Here is a 19,402-nt window from a genome sequence, read left to right as displayed (position 1 = left end):
CTTCAGGCCCCACTTATGATTACACAATCTAACACAGGGAAGATCAAAACTGATTATGTAGCATGGAGCTTTGCAGTTAAGTTTTCTGTTAAGGCTCAACTTCTACCTCTGCTTGCGGGAGCCTCTCCTTGGATATCTAAATTTGAGCAAATCATATCCCAATGGGAATTAGCTCTCGGCAACGTTCGTTCCCTGTTAGCCGAGTGTGTAGGTCATACCACACTGACGCTGGCATTGCTAATTGATGTTAAGAATTTTGACGGTGACAGATTTAACAATTATAGATCAGCAGTGCGGAGTGCCCTGAGGTCCTGTTACCCAGATGAGAAAGAGAGGTCTAAGCTCACTTTCCTAAAATACAAACATGGTGCAGACATATATTCTTTCATTCAGGATTTTGAGGGAAAATGGGAATCGCAAATAGGGGAACCTTGTTCCAAAGATAAAATGAGCAGCTTAGTCTTTCAGACACTCAAATATGCGATGCTTAAAAGCATACAATACACAGTTGATAGTGTTGTCAGCATGGTAGGCAAGTGCTGGTCAGTAATCTTTTCTCACATAGTACACTATTCAACATCATTAAATGAAGCTAGCAATAAGGATCAGAGAGAACTGTTACAAGTCGAGACGAAGCCCCTAGTTCTACAGATACAGGGACAGGAAACACAAAAAGCACAAGTAGGCAATAAACAGGAGCATACTGATACAATTAAACAGGTGATAGAAGATGTACAGGAGGCACGAAACCAAACAGTTTAGCTTGCACAAATTCAATGGGCCCAAAATAACGCTCCCTGGCCAAAGAGTGCTCAAGGTTCTGGACCAAGTTATCAAGGTATGAGAGGTAGTGGATGTGGAATTCCCAGAGGTAGAAGTTATGGGAATGTTAAGGACAAGTCCCAAATACAATGCTGGTCCTGTAATAAACATGGCCACTATGCAACCGAATGTTGGGTGCAGATACTAATCAAAGTGATAGAGAGGGAGACCGAGGTCTTGGTATGCCCCCTCCCGTTAACAATGGTCAGAATAACTACTACTGCACAGATTATGCTCCAGACTTACCCTATTCAACGGACCATCTTCAGCACTGGCAGTGTCCAACAGGGGAATTCACTTCACTTACTCCTTCTAATAAGTGAAGACTAGGCCAATGTGTACCTCTGCCACTGCAAACACAGAGCCCGTTGGGCATGTTCAATTTGATTTTAAAGTACCCCGAAACTAGCCGAAAATCCTGTTAGTTCATCCGTTGGCAAGGACACACATGCGATGAAAGCATGGAAAATTCACTGTCTCAGTTGTTTAAGAATTTGAACAGATAAGAATGTGAAACTTAACCCTAGTGCAGGATAGTTCTAGCGTTCAAGTAGCAGATATTTCCAGTTCTTTTGCTTTATATGTTGTGTTTAGTGGAAAAGGACTGTTCTTATGTTATGTTGTAACTGTGATTTGCCTATTAATTTTCTGTTTTTCCCTTCACCCTTATGGCAAATAAGAAACAGAAGAAAAAGTAGTGCTTTTTATGACAGTATGAGCTCGAGACTGAAGTCCGAGCAGACATTTTATAATGCCTTACATTTACTTTGCAGATGTGTGCACACACATATGTATGATGCTGGTTCTAATCCTAAATGGGTTAAGGGGACCTGCAAAGGAAGTAGAGGTAGTGGGACTGTTGGGAAACAGCGATCATAACATGATCAAGTTCAAGGTTGAGGTAGGAATACCGAAAGGAAAGAGAACCATAGTGACAACTTTCAACTTCAGGAAAGGAAACTACGAAGCAATGAGGGAAATGGTAAGGAAGAAACTTAGGAACACTTCCAAAAAATGGCAAACGGTAGAACATGCCTGGTCTTTTCTCAAGAACACGGTGAGCAAGGCGCAAAATCTGTATATTCCCAGAATCAGAAAGGGGTGCAAAAAGAGTCGAACAAAAGACCCGGCGTGGATAACTAAAATGGTGAAGGAAGTGATAGGCAATAAGAAAAATTAATTCAGGAAATGGAAAAAGGACAAAACTGAGGGGAACTGGAAAGAGCACAGGAAGTATCAAAAAGAATGTCACCGAGTGGTTCAAAAAGCCAAAAGAGAGTATGAAGAGAGGCTAGCCAGGGAAGTATGAAATTTCAAACAGTTCTTTAGATATGTTAAAGGGAAGCAACTGGCTAGGGAGGAGGTGGGACCGCTGGACGACGGAGACAGGAAGGGAGTGGTGAAGGAGGAGAAAGAAGTGGTAGAAAGACTTAACATGTTCTTTTTGTCTGTATTCACAAACGAAGACACATCCAACATACCAGAACCTGAGCAATTCTTCAATGGAAATCAAGCAGAAAAATTAACATCCATGGAAGTGAGCTTTGAAAATGTATGCAGGCCGATAGAAAAACTAAAAACTGACAAATCCATCCAAGAGTTCTGAAGGAATTAAAGGAGGAGATAGCGTAACTACTCCAGCAAATTTGCAATCTATCCCTGAAAACAGGCATGATCCGGAGGACTGGAAGATAGCCAATGTTACGCCCATCTTTAAAAAGGGATCAAGAGGTGAATTCCTTGGTTCCAGGGAAAATGGCGGAAGCACTGATAAAAGAAAACATCGATGAACATCTTGAAAGAAACAAACTTCTGATAACCAGCCAACATGGTTTCTGCAAGGGGAGATCGTGCCTAACGAACTTATTGCACTTCTTCGAAGGAATTAACAAACGGATGGACAAAGGAGACCCCCATAGACATCATATATCTAGATTTCCAAAAAGCCTTTGACAAGGTGCCCCATGAACGCCTACTCCGGAAACTGAAGAACCATGGGGTAGAAGGAGACATACATAGATGGATCAGAAACTGGTTGGCGGGTAGGAAACTGAGGGTAGGAGTGAAGGGCCACTACTCGGACTGGAGGAGGGTCAAGAGTGGGGTCCCGCAGGGCTCGGTGCTCGGGCCACTGCTATTTAATATATTCATAAATGATCTAGAAACAGGGATGAAGTGCAAAATAATAAAATTTGCAGAAGACAATAAACTATTTAGTGGAGCTCGGAATAAAGAGGACTGTGAAGAATTGCAAAGGGACTTGAACAAACTAGGGGAATGGGCGACGAGATGGCAGATGAAGTTCAACGTTGAGAAGTATAAAGTATTACATGTGGGAAACAGAAACCCGAGGTACAACTATACGATGGGAGGGATGCTATTAAATGAGAGTACCCAAGAAAGGGACTTGGGGGTAATGGTGGACATGACAATGAAGCCGACGGCACAGTGCGCAGCGGCCGCTAAGAAGGCAAACAAAATGCTAGGCATAATCAAGAAGGGTATTACAACCAGAATGAAAGAAGTTATCCTGCCATTGTATCGGGCGATGGTGCGTCCGCATCTGGAGTACTGCGTCCAATATTGGTTGCCATACCTTAAGAAGGACATGGCGTTACTCAAGAGAGCATTCAGAACAAGAGGGCATTCAGAAAAGTTGAAAGGAGACAGATTCAAAACGAATGCTAGGAAGTTCTTCTTTATCCAACATGTGGTGGACACCTGGAATGCGCTTCCAGAGAGCGTAATAGGGCAGAGTACGGTACTGGGGTTCAAGAAAGAATTGAACAATTTCCTGCTGGAAAAGGGGATAGAGGGGTATAGATAGAGGATTACTGCACAGGTCCTGGACCTGTTGGGCCGCCGCGTGAGCGGACTGCTGGGCACGATGGACCTCAGGTCTGACCCAGCAGAAACATTGCTTATGTTCTTATATAACTGTGTGTTTAACTGCAGATAACAGAAAGTGTACGGCTCTTTTATGGTTTGTACCCTGGGGAATAAGAGAATTATCACTGGCTATTTTTGGAGGGTTTTTTTTTTTTTAAATCTTTAATTCTTGTTTTTGTGCCCTGGACGATGCTTCGTGATTTATTTTTCTTTTTTTTTTCTTTTTCCCTTCTTACGAGAGGGGAACTATGTGTGTAGTACATAGTATGCTTTTTACTCATGAGATGGTTTTGTTTTGGGGTTTGTTTGTTTTTTCGAACAGCGCTAAAGGGAAAAATAAAACTATTAGTGCACTATATTGGTTGCTGGACATCTAGGCTTTATTTTTCATGATCATGACAATATAGTTTTTTTTGAGTACTGCAGTTGAATTGTTATTTTTTTATGTGGCTTATACAAGCAGTGTTAATCAAGCTGACATGCAGTGTGTGGTCTGCTCTTGCTTTGCTTGTTTTGCTCAACTGAAACAATGTTAAGCTTATTTTCTTTTGCCTTTCTATTCTTTTTAGTTAATGCACTATATTAGGTATGGTATGGTTCCAGGCTAAGACTTGGAATATGAGAGAATGAGAGTTGTTTTATTTCTTTTCTTTGTTTTAAATGGTGTGTATGCTATTTAGAGCAATTTTTAGGGTGATTGTTGTGATTTAATTTGTTTTTTCCCTCTCACATTCTCTCTCTCCCGCTGACTGCAGCGGTGGGAGGGGAAGTATCTGTGACTTGTATTTTTCACTTTAGAAACTTTTCCTGTATGACAACTTGCATGCCAGTTGTGTTCTATAACTGCCTGAGTATGTTTTTGTTCACCATGTCTTTTATGTTATAATTGCACTTGAGAATTAGTCTCTGTTTAATTAAGAACTACAGCTATTTCTTGAAAGTCCTTTAAAAAAAAAATAACAACAATGATTCCTTGGCTCAGGAAAGGAGGGGTGTTCTGCTCTCAGAAATTATTGCCTTAGTATTAGGAATGCAGTGTCAGGGGAATTAGAAAGGTCAGTTTTGGCACCAGATGATGTCACGTTTCAGTATGACTCCAAGATAAGTGTATACACCATTTAGCCAATAAAAATGATGAATGTGATGTAATCTATAACTAGGTGGTACCCTAGGCTACTATAAATATGCCGACGGGTATAACAGAAGGAGGAGAGTGAGGAATCAGTCCCAAAAGAACATCAGATTGCTATTTCGTATGTATGTTATCCTTATAGCCAATATGCTGTACTTTGCTATTTCATGTGAGTTGCCTTTTGCTTATTGCTAATAAACCTATCTTATTGTAACTGTCACGAGGTCTTTATTATGGGCTGATGATAAGATCTGCAGCCAATCTTATCATTACCTAGACAACCCAAGCAGCTTCATACCTGTCTCAAACCTCCCATTCATCTCAAAAATATTGGAAAAGATAGTCCCCACACAATTGCAAGACTTCATGGAGACAAACGCCACCCTCTCCAACTTCCAATCGGGCTTCAGGAAACACCACAGCACAGAAACTGTGCTTTTGGACATCCTAGATGACTGCTGGAAAAACCTAGATGACAGAAATGACCCACTGCTGGTACTATTAGACCTCAGTGCCACCTTCGACACCAATGACCACTCACTCCTCTTGTCCAGGCTAAAGTCCATTGGAATCCGTGACAACGCACTTCAATGGTTCTCTTCATTCCTGGCCGACAGATCGTAGAAAGTCCTTCTAGGAAAATCCTTATCTGAACCCAAACCACTCCACTATGGAGTGCCTCAGGGAGCCTTACTATCACCTCTCCTCTTCAACCTCTATGTCAAACCAGTACTGGACATAGTGGGAAAACACTGAATTAGAATCCACTCCTTTGCTGACGACCTACAACTCTATCTTCCCCTAGGTCATCACCAAGACACACAAATCTACAACCTCCAATCTTGTTTAACTGAAATAAAGATCTGGATGACCGGGAACAAGTTACAGTTAATTGAATCCAAGAGAGAACTTCTCTGGATCCACAAAGATCTATGCGTATACCCTTGTCCGTCCTTTTCCTGGGCCACAAATACCCTTACACCCAAAGACAATGTCCGCAGCCTAGGAATAACTCTTGACTCTAACTTATCAATGACAGATCACGTATCCAAACTAGTATCGCCTCTTCTACTACATCTGCCAGCTAAAAACCAAACATGCATAGTTCTCAGAACCCAAATTTGGCCAACTACTCTACGCTTTTGTACTATCCCGCGTAGATTATTGTAACACTCTACTAGTGGGTCTGCCTACCAAAACTCTCTCCCGCCTCCAAAGGGTGCAAAATGCTGCAATCCGTCTTCTGAAAAACCTAGGCATCCGCGACCATGATACCCCTGCATTAGCTTCCATGCACTGGCTGCCCATTCAAAAACGCTGCACCTTCAAGGCCTTGGTCCTCGCTTTCAAACCCTTCCATGAAATGATTACGTACTACATGAAAACTAAACTACAAATCTACTTCTCAAAGCAACCACTGAGATCCCAAGGAGAAAAACGACTGACCATACCTCCTGACAAAAATGAACAAAAGTCAGTAAAATACTGGAACACAATAAAAACAAGAAATTATAAGGAAAATAGAGAAAAATGTGTGTGGGAAGTCACCAAAAAAAGGTAGCAAACCTTTGACGTGCTGAAGAGAAAACTGAAGACACAACTTATCAGTTCCACAGAAAACAAAGAACCGATGGCCCTGTGTGCCAATGTTGGGTGGGAAGGCATTGGAATGCATGCAGCATGGGCATTGCCTAAAGATTTAAAGAGACAGTACACTTAGGACTCCTTTTACTAAGGAGCGCTATCGTTTTTAGCGCACGCATGAAATTACCACGCGCTAAATCACGCGGTACGCTTCTAGAATAATGCCATCTCAATGCTGACGTTAAGGTCTAGCGCACGTGGAAATTTAGCGCACGCTATTCCACGTGTTAAGGCCTTAACGCACCTTTGTAAAAGGAGCCCTTAGTAGTGTTCATACCAGGTTCCATGGATGATGTCACCCGCATGTGAGAAAATTATACTTGTTTGTCCTCAGAAAAATAGTTTTTCATGGAAAAGGTGGTGAATGTGTGGAATGGATTCCCGGTGAAGACAAAAATGAATCTGAATTCAAAAAAGCTTGAGATAAGTACATTGAATCTCTAAAGGAGAAGAAAGAATAGTAAATGACATGGTTAGGCAGACTAAATAGGCCATATGGTCTTTATCCGCCACCCCAGGACCCCACCCCACACACACACACACACAAACACACTCTGTCCATGGCAGGAGGGATGCCCACTCCCTACTGCCATCACCCCCCACAACAACCCTGGCAGGAGGGATGCCCACTCCCTCCTGCCAACACTAACCCGCTAACATCACCGGCAGGAGGGATGTCCAATCCCTCCTGCAGCCATCCCCGCAACATCCCTAGCAGGAGGGATGCCCACTTCCTCTTTCCAGCACCCCCACAAACATAATGGGCTGGGAAGCAAACATTGTTGTTTCTGTTAAATAAAGTTGTGGTCAAGTTTTGCTTTCATGCTGGAACTAGGTGTCTTATTTCAGTTAGTATGTGCAAGTGCTCATGTTATGTATGCTGTTATCTTGGGCTTTTAAATGTACAGGTACTCGTCGATCTACGACCGTAATTGGTTCCGACTGACAGGTTGTAAGTTGATCGGGACGTAGGTCGACCTATGTTAGACTAAGGTAAGAATACTGTATTAGACTGGGTAATGATATTGTAATTATCTTAAAGTAATATTTTATCAACATTTTCTTAATTTGTAAGTCAAGCAGCGCACAAGCCCTTTGTGGTGAACATTTGTTGTGGTGCCTTCTCCTCTTTATATTATTACTGCTGCGTAGCGAGACTTGGGAGTGTTGGGAGACTGGGGCTGCTAACAGCTGGTGGGGGAAACTGTAGTAAATGTGTCGTAAAGTCGACCAGTCATAACTTGAATAGGTCGTAAGTCGACAAGTACCTGTACTTGTTTATAAAAACACAGAAGCAGAAAATGATGGCTGATGAAGAACATATGGCCCATATAGTCTTCCCATTCCCACTAGCTTTTCAGTAGATGCCCTCTTCAAATTTTTAATAAAATAATACATTAGATACTTGTAGTAAATGAATGATTGTAGGCACAGAAAAGACTAGTGCTGTAGAATGCTGGCATACATAAAGCAATATTTTAAGAATGTTTGCCAGTCCAAGAAAAAAAGGTTTGTGCTACTTAAACCCTCTATTGTATTATGGATTAATAAATTTGAAAAGGAATGAAATATGAGCCTTCCTGGTTCACTGATTAATTCAACTATTTTAATAGCTGTTTTCTTTGTTCAAGAGTATCTTTCATAACACACCTGAGTGCTGAAAGCTGTATTACTAAAACAGTATATGAAGACTCATTAGTTGAGTCTGGCAATATGGAAAATAATAATGTTAGAAAATGTAAGTTGGCATAGAAAAAGAAATCACATTTTCATAAAGTCCCACATGTCAAACATGTTTTTTGCACTTGTCTTCTTTGCACATCAGCGTCTAAAATTAGCATATAAATTCAAAAGAAAACAGTTACAGAATAATTATGAAGTAAGGGACAGTCAAATATTTCATGAACTTAAAAAACCCCCAAAAAACAGTTACACAGAAATACACAGTACGTAGCTTTAAGCAGAAATGTGTACCTAAGTCAGAGTTTTCTCCTTTTATAAATAAATCTTTTTATTCAAATATTCCAAATACCATTTTAATTTTCTTATAATAAAATTGCAACAGCAAGTCCTAGCCTTCTCTCAAAGGACTACATTTTTGCATAGTCATGATATCATTGTTTATTAGATTCTATGGAAATAAGCAGATTGAATTATGAATTATGATGTCATCTGCTACATATCTTGCCCTATTTAAATAAGTGAGCAAGGACTAAGGCCTTCTTTTACGAAACTGCGATAGCAGTTTCTAGCGCGGGGCCCCGCGCTGAATGGTCTGCGCTGCTCCCGACACTCATTGAGTGCCTTTGAGCGTCGGGAGCAGTGCAGGCCATTCAGCACGGCTCCCTGTGCTAGAAACTGCTATCACAGTTAAGTAAAAGAGGGGGTAAGTAAAAGATGGAGCTTCAAAAAGTTTTGAGAGGGCACAGCTCCTTTTACTTAGGGCTCCTTTTACGAAGCTGCATTAGGTTTTTTTTATCACCAGCCACAGCAGTATTAGTTCCAATGCTCATAGAATTCCTATGAACGTCGGAGCTAATACCACCATAGCCGACGATAAAAAAGCCTAATGTGGTTTTGTAAAATGGGGGGTTAATGTAGTAAAGTATTTGCTGAGTGTGTGCACTTTTATGTAACTCTGCTCTAGGCAGATTTAGGGGGCAGATTTGGGCACAGAGCAGGTGGAGTCATGCTGTATTCATCTGGAGCCCATTTTACATTGAATGGTAGAAATCCAGGTTGGGATGTGTACAGCACAGCACCTTTTCTAAAATACATACAGGAGTGCACGTGTTTGTGCCAGCATGGCAGCAGGGCAGCCATTTTACGAAAGATACATATTGAAAAAATAAATGGCATCACTGCCACATGTAACTATCCCATTTCAAAACCCTACATTTATAAGCGTTGCCAATTACAAAGTGAAGCTGCAATGTTTCATTTTGGAAGTGGACATGAACTACATGGGATTAAGGAGAATGACTCCCTTAATCCCTTTTGTAAAGCTCTGACTGAAACAAGCACGTTTAAAAAAAAAACAAAAACTATGCATGCATACCTTTGAGCAGGCATAAATATTGACTTTGTAATCTCTTTGTAAAATGAGGAATGCATGTACAGATTTTAGTCCAACCTCTCATCATGCCCTGTTGAATCTCTAAATGCTCTTCATGTGAATATACTGCAGTGGATTTGTGAAATCAATATGTACATGTGCATGTAATCTACATGGATGTGTTTCTAAAATAATGATTATTGTTAATAAAATATATGCATATCTACACTTCATATATGGACATTTAAACCTGGATTTGGAAGTATGTCTGTCAGCTTGCAGTTATTTGACAGGTTTATTACTACCTCAGTTGTGTAACAATGGTAAAAACAATAAAATATTTTCACAAAGAGAGTGGTGAAAGAAGAAAAAGGACTTACCTACATGACAGCATAAGCCCAGCAAGGCTCTGAAAGAAGCCCACATCTTTTTTATCCTTGAGGTAGACAAGCATTTTCTACAACAAAGAAAGTTAAATACCCTTTGAATAAGAACACATCTATTTGTCAACAGATGTGTATACACACACTCTCACATCACTGAAAGCAAAGTTTTGCGGACCTACTATGAAAAGTGTAAGAAATAATTTACTATGAACCCATTGTTTTAAATGTCTCAAAACGACACCACATCAACCCAGTATCAAAAAAATGTTTAAAACAATAAATTAATGTTATTATATATTGCAAATACAGTGCTCCCCTGCAAATTTGCGGTCCGCAGTCCTGGTCATTCGCGGTATTTTCTGACTACGAAGGGGGGGCAGGGGAGGGCAGCTGGAGAGGCAGGAGATGGCAGCCGGAGTGCCGGCAAGTGAAGGAAATCACTCGCTGTATGCTCCGACCGCCTCTTCCTGTACTACAGTCGGGCCTTACCAATCAGGGGGATTACTGTGTAGAGGTCAAAATTTAAAAAGATCCTTCCAGGAACATCAAGAACTACCCAAAATTTTTGCCTTTTAAATTCTCCTTCTGATTGGAGAAATTCATTTAGTCAACACTTTGGCAAGACAAAATTCAGCTGCAGCCAGACAAGTAGAATCAGAGGCATTCTGGGTGCAGGAAAGTCATTTTAGTAACTCCACATGCAGAATTGATGGCATTTATACATAATTATACCTTCCAGGATCTTCAGTTACCAGGAGTACCAAAAACAAATACTGACTATAATTAGGAAAGAAACTAAGGGAACACTGATGTTGTTATCCACCTGGGAACAAATGACCCGTCCAATAAACCCCATTTGTAATACAGCAAGCTTTTTGGGAGCGGAAAGAGGGGTTAAAACATTTGGTAAATACTATAGCTTTTTCAGAAGTACTACCTAATCATGAAAGGGGAAAGGAAAGATTACAAAATAGCAAGAACTTCAATAGGTGGTTCAAAGTCTGGTGTCATCAAGAAGGTTTTAGTTACATAGGAGGATGGGGCATTGGGGCAATACATGGAAAAACAAAAGACTGTATTGTAATGATGGGCTGCATCTTATTGTGGCAAGGAAAAAGAATCATTGGTGAGAAATTCAGACAAATATGGAGCTCAATCAAAAAAATAAAGATGTCCAAAACTATCGTAAGCTGGCACTTGGACGTCCTAATTGCCGGGATCTCCAAGTACTAATTTTTTAAACCATCTTTCTGGATGTCTTGTGAGGCATTCTAGCCTCTGGCATAAAAATCCAGGGGGCATGTTAGAAGGCATGTTATGGGTGGGTTTTGGATGTGCTTATACTTGGACATCCTGCACCTATAATTGAACCTTTCCCAAAAAGTCCTGGACGGAATTTAGACGTTCTGAGCTAAATCTGCTTTCAAAGCATCTAAGTGCCACAAAAGTGCCCAAACTGACCAGATGACCACTGGAGAGATTAAATTATGACCCCCACATTCCTCCAGTGGTCACTAACCCCCTCCCACCCTCCAGAAATATGAATGAAGCAGTACATACCTGTCTCTAGAACAGCAGCATCTGGTAGGGGAAAGGTTAATAAAGCATCACACGGGTGTCTTAAGTAGCCTGGCAGATAGGCCATCACTGGAGAAGGACCCAGGCCCATAATTTGCTCAGTTGCTCCAATAAAAAATGTACCTCTTTTCACATGTTTTAAGTCTTGTTTCGAAATGGAAGGTTATTTATACCACTTTACTCTCTGTTGTGCTACCTGTTGGACATATATGGGGTTGCATCTCCTTCCTTCTTTTTGACTAAATATGGCCCTACTGTACATCAACTATATAGAATTTCATATAAGACATATCATTAACCAAGGTAGTTCCTTTCTTTACTTCAAGGACAGACATCTAAGCCATGTATGTTATGGAATGATCCAGAATGCTCTCTGAAAAATGTGCTGATTGCTAATAACATTCCAAAAAAAGAATTTAGTTATAGACAAAGGAGCAGTGATTTTATTTGAATTGTTGTTGGGATGCTTAAACATTGCTTCCTTGTACGTACCACTGTAAATGTGAGTTTTAAATTATTAACTATATACAGTCTGCTTCCTTCTACTGCAGCTCACCATGAGCAAAACATGACTTGTTCAGAATTACCTGAATTTGTTAATTAAAGATTTCTATAAGGAACTCAAAACAATAATCTGGCTTGGAAGTTGATGGTGTTACTTAATTTACAGAAAATTAACTTGGTATGGAAATTGTTTTTAAATATTATATTACGCCCTATGTTTATATTTGATTGAATCTTTTTTATTTATAATTAATGCATCTGGAATGTACTAGGCTAAAAAGGCACTACTGCAGAACATGCTCAGGTGTCCCACAGTAGTTTTGGGATCAGCGTACACTTCCCACTTGCAGGGGTAGTGCTAACTGTTTAGCGCAGGAGCTCCTACGCCCTACAAAATAGGAGGCGGTAAAGGCTCATGTACTAATGGTCACTCACTATTTGGGAAATTAGCATATAGCCACTAAGAAAAAAAAAAATGGTGGCCATTTTACAGCTGTGCTAGAAGTACCCATGTACTAAAAATACCAAGGCAACTTGAACGCAGCTTAGTAAAATGACCCCTGGGTTTGCCTCTTGTTCTTTTTATTATTATTTGTACAGAGTGGCTTTCCAATTAACCCACCTTTTTAAGAAGCCACAGTAGGGTTTTTTTGTCGCTAGCCACAACGGTAAACTCTCCGACGCTCATAGAATTCCTATGAGCGTAGGAGCTTTTACTGCCATGGCCTGCAATAAAAAAGGGTGTATTCGGGTTCATATTGCTGGACAGAACAATTTTATGGTTTTTACTTCATTCTATAAAAACAAAAATATACTATACCTGCTGAACTGTGGAATTTCCTCCATTTAAAATAGCAATCCCAAGCTTCAGAGTAGATGCAACCATTGGGCTCATTTGACCTATAAAATACATAAAATCACGTTAAATGTATACTGCAAAGGTGTTTTAGCTGCACTAAGGAAAAGTTGCAAGATTTATGCATACTTTATAGAATACTCACTAAAAGCATCAAATCAGAGCACACAGAGGCTCATTTTCCAAGCACTTAGACACACAGGCCCCGATTTTGCAAAGAGCATCCCGATTGTAGGCAGCTGTAGGTATCCTACAGCTGTCTAATCAGCCAATCGGGAGGCACATTTTTTAAAGAAAATGCACCCCAGGCAGGCCGCCATATATTGAAGGTGCCTCCGAGAGCCTAGGGAGGCCTGCAAGCTCGCCTAAGCTCGCATTAGCATTTAGCGCACGCTAAATCGGCTAGCGCACCTTAGTAAAAGACACCCTATGTTTTAATGGGATGCTTTCGGTTAGAATTTAACATCTTTGACCCTTCTAGTAAGATTTGAGTACTGATTTAATTTTTACTTAATAAACTTAATAAAATATAAGTATTTACACACAGAATACAAGCTTAAAGTAGCATCTTCCTTAAGAGAAGAGTTAACTTTGTGCAGGAATACTTGGGCACTACTGGGAGTATTCTGAAAGCTTATTTTATAAAGACAGCACACATGTTTAACATGTACAGGTATTGGTAAGCTACTCAATATAGCATATTGGACAAATAAAAATTAACAGTTTTAATGGAGTAAATGAGGTCAATATTCAATGAGCCAATTAGGCATTGAAAGCCGAGGAAGATGTCAAGGAATGCCTGATAGGGGAGACATATTTGTGTTTAGCTCTCTTACGAGGCTCTCCCGATGCAGGCAGCACTGATGTTGAAGACGTGGAGTCCCTGCACTGTGTCAATGATGCAGGCAGGGCAGATGTCAGTGTCAAAGTAGATCAAGGTTGAGAGTCGGAATCGGAATCCCCAATCATGCTTGATGCCTCTAAAGTAGTACTGAAAAGCTTTTCAAAGTGAGGTTTCTGGGTCTTAAGTGACCTCTTCTGCATGCAACAGCAGTGGGTGCATGAAATGTGTTGATGCTCAGGATCAAGACACTGGACACACCAGTTGTTGGGATCAGTGCCTGAAATGGTCCTATTGCATCAACTGTACCATTTGAAGCTGCTAGGTGTGTTGGACTTCGAGGAGAAAACCGTCAAAGGGCTCAATGGCCCAGGGAATTTGAGTAAAACTCAGCCAGAAAATGTCTCAAGGCTCCCAGAACAGTGGCCATCCCTTCTGCCCTGAAGGCCCAAAAATGAAAAGTCAAGAAAAGTTAAAAAAAAAAAAAAAAAGGTGAGTGAATAGGAAGAACAGAAAGAAAACAACAAATAATGATGAAAACTGAAAAAAAATATTAAAGTGAAAAAGAAATGTGTTGCGTTCTACTGTTGATGATATTTGATTGTTTTTGGAATGTTCTGATTACCTAGTGTCTGTTGAAAAGAGGCTAGCACTGGCACGTCCATTTGTGGTTTTCTACAGGAAGAAAAGGAATTAATAGGATCCTGCTTGCTGCTTATGATGTTTGGCGTTCAGAGAAATTCAGAGAAATTGAAAGGGGACAGGTTTAGAACAAATGCTAGAAAGTTCTTTTTTACGCAGAGGGTGGTGGACACATGGAACGCGCTTCCGGAGGAAGTGATAGGCCAGAACTCTGTACAGGGGTTCAAGAAGGGTTTGGATAGGTTCCTGGAGGATAAAGGGATAGAGGGGTACAGATAGAACTTGAGGTAGGTTATAAAAGTGGTCAGAAACCACTTCACAGGTCGCAGACCTGATGGGCCGCCGCAGGAGCAGACCGCTGGGCGAGATGGACCTCGGTCTGACCCAGTGGAGGCAACTTCTTATGTTCTTATCTATTACCTCAAACTTATTTTAATAGAAGGCATTTTAAATTTCACTTTGTACCTCAATTCACTTTCTGTATACAGTGATACCTTGGAATCTGAACTTAATCCGTTCTAGAACCCCATTCGAGTCCAAAGCGTTTGAGTTCCAAGGCAATTTTTCCCAATGAAAATAATAGAAACTGGATTAATCCGTTCCTGGGTCCCACAAACTCAAATTTTAACAGGAAATACACTGGATTTTAAGGTAAAATATTAACAAATATTCCAAAGCAGCATTCAGATTCTGAGGCACAAACACACGCATACAATGTGCAGGACGTTCGGATTCGGAAAAAAAAAAAAAAGTAACATGTTGAGGAGATAACAGTTAGCTTGTCAGCTCCATGGAAAACTAAAGACCGCAGGTCCTACAAGCCGACATTGGGAAGAAGGCACCACCACACATGCAGTATGGGCAGTGCTAAAATTTAAAATGATGGTACACTTTTCAATTGACTGTATCAGGTTCCATGGATGATGTTACCCATATGTATGAGAATATATAACTGCTTGTCCTTGGAGAAAATAGATTTCCCCCTCTTTTACTAAAGGCGCACTAGCCGATTTAGTGCGCACTAAATATTAGTGCATGCTAAACGCTAACGCGTCCATAGAATATAATGAATGCGTTAGCATTTAGCATGTGTTATATCGGCTAGCGCACCTTAGTAAAAGGACCCCTTTATTTTTTGTATGTGGGTAGTGTATCAATATGGCAAAATTACTAAGGGATGCCACAGCACATCTCATGGTAAACACTTTTTTGCCATAGTAAACACATGCTAGTGCTTACCACAGCTTATAAAAAGAGCCCCTATAAGAGGGGTTTGTATTTTTTTTGTGTTGTGTCATATTAGAGAAACATAGAGTATGACGGCAGAAAAGGGCCGGCGTCCCAACAAGTCTGCCCACTCAAGAACCCTCCCTTCCTTGAGAATTCATCTTTTAAGCATAACTCTGTAGCAAGCCCATCTGTTTGTCCCATCGTCTCTTGAAGTCAAGCACGCTACTGGCCTCGACCACCTGGTGTGGAAGACCATTCCAACGATCAATCATCCTTTCGGTGAAGAAGTATTTCCTGGTGTCACCATGAAATCTTCCCCCCTTAAGTTTTAGCAGATGCCCTCTTGTCGCCTTGGGACCCTTAAGAAAAAAAATTTCTTCCTCCACTTCAATGCGGCCCGTGATGTATTTGAATGTTTCTATTATGTCCCCCCCTATCCCTGCGCTCCTCGAGAGAATATAAGCGCAGTCTGCTCAGATGTTCTTCATATGGGAGATCTTTAAGTCCTGAGACCATCCTAGTGGCTATTCTCTGGATCGACTCTATTCTCTTCACATCTTTTTGATAATGTGGCCTCCAAAACTGTATAGTACCTCTTCACCCTACCTTCGAAAACAATGGGCTTTCAGCATCAAGGAGGTCTTTTACTAAGGTGTGCTAGCCAATTTAGTGTGCGTTAAATGATTACACATCCATAGAATATAATGGGCGCATTAGCATTTAGCGCGCACTAAATCAACTAGCGCGCCTTAGTAAAAGACCCTATTAGTGCATGCTAATTCTTTTAAAGTGTGCTAAAGCCATAGTGCCACTTGATGAATTCCCCTTTAAATCACATTAAGATAGATTTGTAGATCAAATCCTTCTCCATAAAGATGTGCTACTTAAAAACATCAAGGAATAAATTTGAAGACTCTTTGCAAGTCTTTGTCCTACTTTCGGCCAACACATAAATCTGCTATTTTGTCTCTGATCTATGGTACTACAAAACTCAGTACAGTGATACCTCGGAATCTGAACACCCCAGACTTGGAATCTGAACTTTTTTTTTGTAGTAAATCTTGTCTTGGAATCCGAACTCTGCTTTGCAATCCGAATGCCCTGCACATTGTATGTGTGTGTTTGTGCCCCAGAATCTGAATGCTGCTTTGGAATATTTGTTAATATTTTACCTTAAAATCCAGTGTATTTCCTGTTAAAATTTGAGTTTGTGGGTCCCAGGAACGGATTAATCCAGTTTCTATTATTTTCATTGGGAAAAATTGCCTTGGAACTCGAACGCTTTGGAACTCGAATGGGATTCTGGAACAGATTAAGTTTGGATTCCAAGGTATGACTGTATACAGAAAGTGAATTGAGGTACAAAGTGAAATTTAAAATGCCTTCTATTAAAATAAGTTTGAGGTAATAGATGCACGCCAAACATCATAAGCAGCAAGCAGGATCCTATTAATTCCTTTTCTTCCTGTAGAAAACCACAAATGGACATGCCAGTGCTAGCCTCTTTTCAACAGACATTAGGTAAACAGAACATTCCCAAAACAATCAAATGTCATCAACAGTAGAACGCAACACATTTCTTTGTTTCCCATGTGGTGGAATCCTTCATATTGTAAATACTAGGGGCTGCTGAGAAGTTCTCAGCCCAACCAACAAAGTTGGGACAGTCTCCATCGAGGGCTATACACCTAGGGGGAAATTCAACCAGAGCCTAAGTAACATAAACACCATTTAAAATGGCACTCTTAAAGCACTTACCTGTGCTTAAATAATATGTGCCAGAATTGTGCCTACACAGGTCTTTAGCCTGCTGAACGCCACTATGAGCGTGGCTAACATTGGACTTGGTGTTAGATGGCCTAAAATGCTTATGTAAGTATGATTCAGAACAAAGGCGCTGAAAATGTAGGCCCGGAAAACCCGGGCCTACATTTCCAGTGCCTATAGCTAAGGCGCGATTCTCTATAGGGTGCTGTCATATGATTGGCATGTAATCAGCACCCTATAGAGAATACAGGCCTAATTCCAGTGATTTTCCATTTTTTTTCATTCCGTCAGAAAAATATGGAACAAAAAAGTAGAAAATTGCAGGACTAAGGGGCAAATTCTATAAATAGCATCCTGACTGTAGGCAGCAGTAGGCGTCCTACCACTGTCTAACCAGCCAATTGGGAGGCACGTTTTTTGTTTAAAAACACCCTGAGGCAGGCCGCCTACACTGTAGGCATTTTCGCAAGCTTAAGGAGACGTGTAGGGCTGCTTAAGCGCACCGAAGGCTGGGAATCTTCCTGCCACTATCAGTTTAGCGGCCACAGCAGGGAACTTATCCCCCCCTCCCGTAAACTCGGCTGGCAGGAGGGATGGCCACTTCTTCCTGCCAGAACCCCCAAAGCCTCCTCCCCCCCAGTTAGCCATGGCAGGAGGAGTGCCCAATTCCTCCTGCCGCAACGGCAAACCTCCTGACACAGTCCAAGGCAGGGGGATGACTTCTTCCTGCCGCCACCCCCTAAGGCATCCCCGGCAGAAGGGATGACCACTCCCTCCTGTTGCTGGCCTCATCATCCCTCGAACCCCACCAAACACTGCCCAACTCCACCCCTGACAATCCCCGACACCCCAACATCCACAACACTACTCCGACACCCCCAAGATCCCCCTAACACCCTCAAGATCCTCCAGCCACTCCCCCCCCACCCCCCGAATGCCCCATACCTTTATCTGATGGCCAGCAAGAGGGATAGCTAGTCCCTCCTGCCGGCAGGCCCGCCACTGCAAAATGGTGGGCTTTCCCCTTCCCAATGCATTCTGAAATGCATCAGGGATGGGTCTAAAGCCCTGATTGGCTCAGATTTATTTTTTAAATTTTCTATACCGTTCTGCCAGAGGAGCTCAGAACGGTTTACATGAATTTATTCAGGTACTCAAGCATTTCTGCGTCTGTCCCAGCGGGCTCACAATCTATCTAATGTACCTGGGGCAATGGGAGGGGGGATTAAGTGACTTGCCTAGGGTCACAAGGAGCACTGTGAGTTTGAACCCACAACCTCAGGATGCTTAGGCTGTAGCTTTAACCACTATGCCACACTCTCCCCATAGGAGGGGACTTAGGGACCTGGGCCAACTGGAGTCTTAGGCCTCCATCCCAGTGAATCCCAGGATGCATTGGGAGTGGCCTAAGATTCCAATTGGTCAGATTAGGACGCAATCCATGTGTGATTCTCAAAAGCCACTTAGGTGGCTGCTGAGACCGGGAATCCGATACAGAATCAGGCCCTAAGTGTATAGTTTGTTAGTTGGTCTGAAAAGTTTCAGCGGCCCATCGTATATGTCAACTTAATCAATTTGCCTATAATAAAGTTTACTCCATTAATTAGTAAATGATTAATTAAGTGTTGTTTTCTTACCTTTACAAGCACTGATCATTTGCAATACCATTTCTGCAGCTCCCCGGTCATGCAGCCTAGCTTGCTGGTACAGCAGTTTTTGTTTCTCCATTTCTTTTTCCTGAAGACAGATCCCAACCATTTATGCTGTAGACTTCAATGAGTGTCAGCTTGCTAATGAATGAAACTTTTACAGCTTTTTATTTATTGTTTAGTATGCAAACACTATTGCAACATTATGAAATTATTTAGCATATACTTTGCTTGTGAAAGAAAAAATAAGCTGATATTCTGGGATCTTTTCCAGATAAGCCCCGCCAAAAAGTTAACCCCCGCCACAGTTTTAGCTAACACCATGCTAAGTGAATACTTGGGGAAAGTGATATACAAGGGGGGGCAGAGCCCCCCCTTAACCCCCTCCCCGAGCCATTATTCAAATC

At 41.4% G+C, this 19,402-nt stretch overlaps 1 protein-coding gene across 1 annotated transcript in view; it reads right to left on the bottom strand.

The window, feature by feature from the left end:
• The window catches only part of RYR2 (ryanodine receptor 2), a 1,389,277-nt gene that overhangs the window by 240,813 nt on the left and 1,129,062 nt on the right, over window positions 1-19,402 (bottom strand). Inside the window, 3 exon segments of the mRNA XM_033937646.1 lie at window positions 9,923-9,999; window positions 12,831-12,910; window positions 18,984-19,083. Of these exon segments, the coding sequence (XP_033793537.1) occupies window positions 9,923-9,999; window positions 12,831-12,910; window positions 18,984-19,083 (257 nt within the window).

The sequence above is a fragment of the Geotrypetes seraphini genome, chromosome 3, assembly GCF_902459505.1.
Source record: "Geotrypetes seraphini chromosome 3, aGeoSer1.1, whole genome shotgun sequence".
Lineage (NCBI taxonomy): Eukaryota > Metazoa > Chordata > Amphibia > Gymnophiona > Dermophiidae > Geotrypetes > Geotrypetes seraphini.
Note: the sequence above shows the minus strand (reverse complement) of the source record. Positions and strands in the feature narration are given on the sequence as shown.